This window comes from Octodon degus, unplaced genomic scaffold, assembly GCF_000260255.1.
Source record: "Octodon degus isolate 3935 unplaced genomic scaffold, OctDeg1.0 scaffold00029, whole genome shotgun sequence".
Taxonomy (NCBI): domain Eukaryota; kingdom Metazoa; phylum Chordata; class Mammalia; order Rodentia; family Octodontidae; genus Octodon; species Octodon degus.
This window is the reverse complement of record NW_004524605.1, coordinates 13,116,546-13,120,924: the sequence shown is the minus strand read 5'-3', so window position 1 is coordinate 13,120,924 and position 4,379 is coordinate 13,116,546. Positions and strand designations below refer to the sequence as shown.

At 45.5% G+C, this 4,379-nt stretch overlaps 1 protein-coding gene across 4 annotated transcripts; it reads left to right on the top strand.

Moving 5' to 3' along the window:
- The first annotated feature begins 221 nt into the window (after positions 1 to 221).
- On the top strand, positions 222 to 3,791 carry Med7 (mediator complex subunit 7). Of its 4 annotated transcripts, none has more exons than XM_023713175.1 (2): positions 222 to 347; positions 3,021 to 3,791. In XM_023713175.1, the coding sequence occupies exon 2, from the start codon at positions 3,038 to 3,040 to the stop codon at positions 3,737 to 3,739; it is 702 nt and encodes a 233-aa protein (XP_023568943.1). In that variant the 5' UTR covers positions 222 to 347; positions 3,021 to 3,037; the 3' UTR covers positions 3,740 to 3,791. The 4 variants fall into 4 exon arrangements, with proteins under 4 accessions (XP_023568943.1, XP_004629447.1, XP_023568945.1 ...); XM_004629390.2 differs by having other exon boundaries at positions 224 to 383; XM_023713177.1 differs by lacking the exon at positions 222 to 347 and adding an exon at positions 423 to 541.
- The last annotated feature ends 588 nt before the right edge of the window (positions 3,792 to 4,379 follow it).

Sequence of the window (4,379 nt, the reverse complement as noted above, 5' to 3'; positions counted from 1 at the left end):
CGTTCAATTTTAACAGGGGGCACAAAGGAACAGAACTAGCAGCTACTACTTTTACTTACAGAAAATACTAAGAAATACACTCCTGAGAGTCTTCCGGTTCTGCAAAAAAAAAAAAAAAAAAAAAAAAAAAAATACAGGGACGCCAACAGGCAGGTGGAGCGGGAGCGGGGCGGGGAGAGCGTGCGCAGGCGCAATAGCAACGCCGTAGGTGTGAGGCGGGACTAGACTCGCGGTTAAAGGACAGCTCCAGCAGCCAATCAAATGAGCGTATCGGTGGCTTCTTCCTGGAGGGGGCCGGAAGTCCGATTCGAGCGGCGGTGGCGAAAGCTACACAGTGTAGAGCTGAGGTGGGTGGGCGGCGACGGCGTATGGTTCCAGGCCCGGTGAGTTGCTCCCGTCCGGCCTCTCGGCTTCTCCGGCGCCGACTGGACACCGGGAGACCTGGCGGGGTCCGGCCCCGAGGCGGCGGCGCGCCGTCCCCTCCTCCCGCCTAGGAGACCCGCTGTGCGGTCGCGGCGAGGCATCGCCCTCCCGGCCTCAGGAGATGGAGCGGCCGCCGTCGCTGCCCTCTGGGGGGCAGCGGGGAGGTGGGCGGGGCGGAGGGCGGGGCGCAGGTCCCAACCCCTGGCCGGGTCCCGGGGTCTCGGGGCCTGAGCCGCAGCCCCGCGGCGGGGCGGCCCTGCAGGTGGGGCTCCGAGAGCCCCTGGGGTGGATAACGGACACCCCGGCGGCCCTGAAAGTTCAGGCTCGAAGGGGCAGAGAAACAGTTGCTGTAGCGCAAGTTCTTATCGTCCCGTGGCGTAGCGATTGGTGAAAGTTGGTGCTTTGAAGCGAGGAAGACCTTGGAATCCTCAGCTGTAAATTGCGATAGTGTTTCCCTCGCAGAACCGTGTAGCTCGTGGAAGGTGTAAAACGATGGCCCCTTGTGTATTGGTTTTGGGGGAATTGGCACCTTTAGTGATGGGTTTCCTGTGGGGATCCCCAGAGCTTGCGGGCTGAAGAAGAGCTTGGGTGAGCGGGAAACTAGGGCTTTCTCAAGTTTTATTTTGAATTTCCAGATCAGGGTTAGTTGTCTGGCGCTGGTAGTGCGCTATGAGAAGAGAATATTTTTGTTTTAGGAAAGTACATTTAAATATTTGGGGATTAATGGATGAGAAACCACAAGGAGGAGGGAAAAGGTTAACCTTTGGAAAATTAGAGTCAAGAACATAAAATATTCTTTGTAAATTCATTAACTTTTCTGTAAATGTGAATTTTTTAAAAGTTTAAAGAAGTCATATACTATTTGTAACAAAAATAAGCATGTTGTAATCAATTGCAACATCAGGTAAGTTTTAATAAACCCTTCACCCATGAATTCTTTATAGTATAATTATATTTCACCCGGTTCTCATATTGATAAATGGCTTATTTTAAGCTTTTCCCACCTTTTAAAAACGGTGCTGCATTAAACATCCTCGTGTACAACCTTGTGTGCTTGTACCAATATTTTATGGTGAAGGAATCCCCCCCCTCCCCCGTACCAGGGATCAAACTCAGGACCTAGCGCTTACCAGGCAGGCACTTATTCCACTGAACTATCTCCCCGGCCTCTTATACTAGTATTTTATGGGATAAATTTCTGAAAGTGGAATTGTTGCTTCAAGCCTACTAGCACTTACATTTTTGATGATGACAAATTAAAATGTGTTAGTTGTGTGTTTAGATTGCCCCATATTCTCTTGGGTGCTGCTGACCTAGCACCTATAGGAATTGTGCAGTGGCTGGGATGGTGTGTTCTGAGAGATGGTGAGTGGGAGCCCTCCACCTCAGGTAGGGCATCCTGGAGTGCGCACAGGGAGGGAAGGGCTTGCTCCTGAAATTGAAAGGAGCACTCTTTTAAAAACTATGACCTCTGGGGCCAGGGAGATGGCTCAGTAGAATAAGCACTTCCCTGAAAAGTGCAAGGGTCTGAGTTCAATCCCCGGTTCCACCAAAAAAAAACCAAAACAAAAACTAACAAACCTATGACCTCTGCTGGATCACAGAGCCTGCCCCTCAGGAAATGTTCTCAGGTACAATGTTAGAAACCTGGAGGGTCTGTTAGATGGAGAAAGTTGCAAGGCAAGCAGCATGAACATTTGGTAGAGGAGGAGAGGCAAAGTCAGCAATGGAAATTGCCCCCTTGTCTCTCCGCTCAGCCCTTGCACACCACCTGGCCTGTGGGTCTTGGAATTACCACACCTGCCCTCAGCATTGCACAAATTCCAGATGTGTTACTTGGCCTGTCTGACATTGCCCTACCTTGAAACTGACCAGATCAGTCTAAAGAGAGCGTGGGACTCAGATTACCTACTCTTGAAATGGAGTAAGTGGAATTCCCTGTGGTTCTACAATTCATGGTAGCTAACTCTCAGCAGAGGCCCATGTGCCCATCAACAGATGAATGGATAAAGGGAATGTGGTATTTACACCACAGGGTACCAGTATGTCATGAGGAAGGCTAGACTTACTGTACAAAAATGGATGCAGCTTGAAACTAGTATTAAGTGAAACAATTCAGACACAAATTAATATCAGGGTTTTTCTTCAAAGAGAAATCCAGAGTAAATAAAGAGAAAAATAAGAGATAACAGGAATTGAGAGACAGAAGATTCTTAGCAGGGAAGGCAACCAGGCACTTGCAGGAGAGAGAGGGAATGGAAAAGAGGAATTGGTGTATGTGTGTAAATGTACCAACACACAAGGGAAAATACGTGGCTCCTTGAGAATATAATTCCTACAGAGGACTGGTAGCCTTTTCCTGTTGTAAATACTAATTTTAGAAACTAAAGAGGGCTGGAGATATAATGCAGCAGCATAACGCCTGCGTGGCAAGTGTGAGAGTGTGAGTTTGCTTTCTGGTACCAAAAAAAAGAAACTGAGGAGATCGTCTTGTCTTGAACCCCAAACTCTCAGAAGAAGAAAGGAAATAATGTTGTTATGACATGAGGTGGAATTGTGTTGCAGCTGTACCCTAAACCTTTGGTCTGTTCCTGTAGGTTCTTGATCGTCCACCATGGGTGAACCACAGCAAGTGAGCGCACTCCCTCCACCTCCAATGCAGTACATCAAGGAGTATACAGATGAAAATATTCAGGAGGGCTTAGCCCCTAAGCCTCCCCCTCCAATTAAAGACAGCTACATGATGTTTGGCAACCAGTTCCAATGTGATGATCTTATCATCCGCCCTTTGGAAAGTCAGGGAATTGAACGGCTTCATCCTATGCAGTTTGATCATAAGAAAGAACTGAGAAAACTCAATATGTCTATCCTTATTAATTTCTTGGACCTTTTAGATATCTTGATAAGGAGCCCTGGGAGTATAAAACGAGAAGAAAAACTAGAAGATCTTAAGCTGCTCTTTGTGCATGTGCATCACCTGATCAATGAATACCGGCCCCACCAAGCACGAGAGACCTTGAGAGTCATGATGGAGGTCCAGAAGCGCCAGCGGCTCGAGACAGCAGAGAGGTTTCAGAAGCACCTAGAACGAGTGATTGAGATGATTCAGAATTGCCTGGCTTCTTTGCCTGATGATTTGCCCCACTCAGAAGCAGGGATGAAATTAAAAACTGAATCAATGGATGCTGATGACAGCAACAACTGTCCTGGACAGAGTGAACAGCAAAGAGAAACTTCAGGCCACAGGAGGGACCAGATTATAGAGAAAGATGCTGCCTTATGTGTCCTTATTGATGAAATGAATGAAAGACCTTGAAGGGCTTTCTGTTCTTGTTTCATTTTGGTACATAGTGTTGTAAATTAGTTTATTTTCTTTTAGTGTTAAGAGGTACTGTATAACAAAAAACAAGGATTTTTTTTCCTAATTCCATCTTTTCAGTGACACTGTAAGCAGTAATTTCACTGCATAATAAAAGTAGCCAATTGAGTGCACCTCAGTTAAGAGTGATTACCTTAAAAAGCAAAATATTTACTATTGTGTGGAAGATTCCTATTTTTTTCTTTTCTTTTTTTTTTTTTTTTTTTTTTTGAGATTCCTATTTTTGAAGTTGCAGTACAACTGAAGATGTCCTCCATAGTAGGAAGCTTTCATCTTTGAAAAAGTAAATTTGTTATTTGTTGTAACAATGATGAATAAAGGATATTGAGGTGTACGTGTAGAATCATGAAACCTTTAACTTCATTAAAAATTTTGCTTTATCTTCAAAAAGTAATATAAAATGCTAAGAGAAGAACTCAGTAGAGTTATATGACTTTTCCTTGTGACTCTAGCTGTAAATCACCCTTGCTCTCTTCTCTCTGCCTGCATGAAATGGCAGGGTGGCGGTCCCCTAAGTGTTCTTTTGGCCAGTTACTCAGATAATGAATTGAGTTCCATGGATTCATTTTAGTAATCG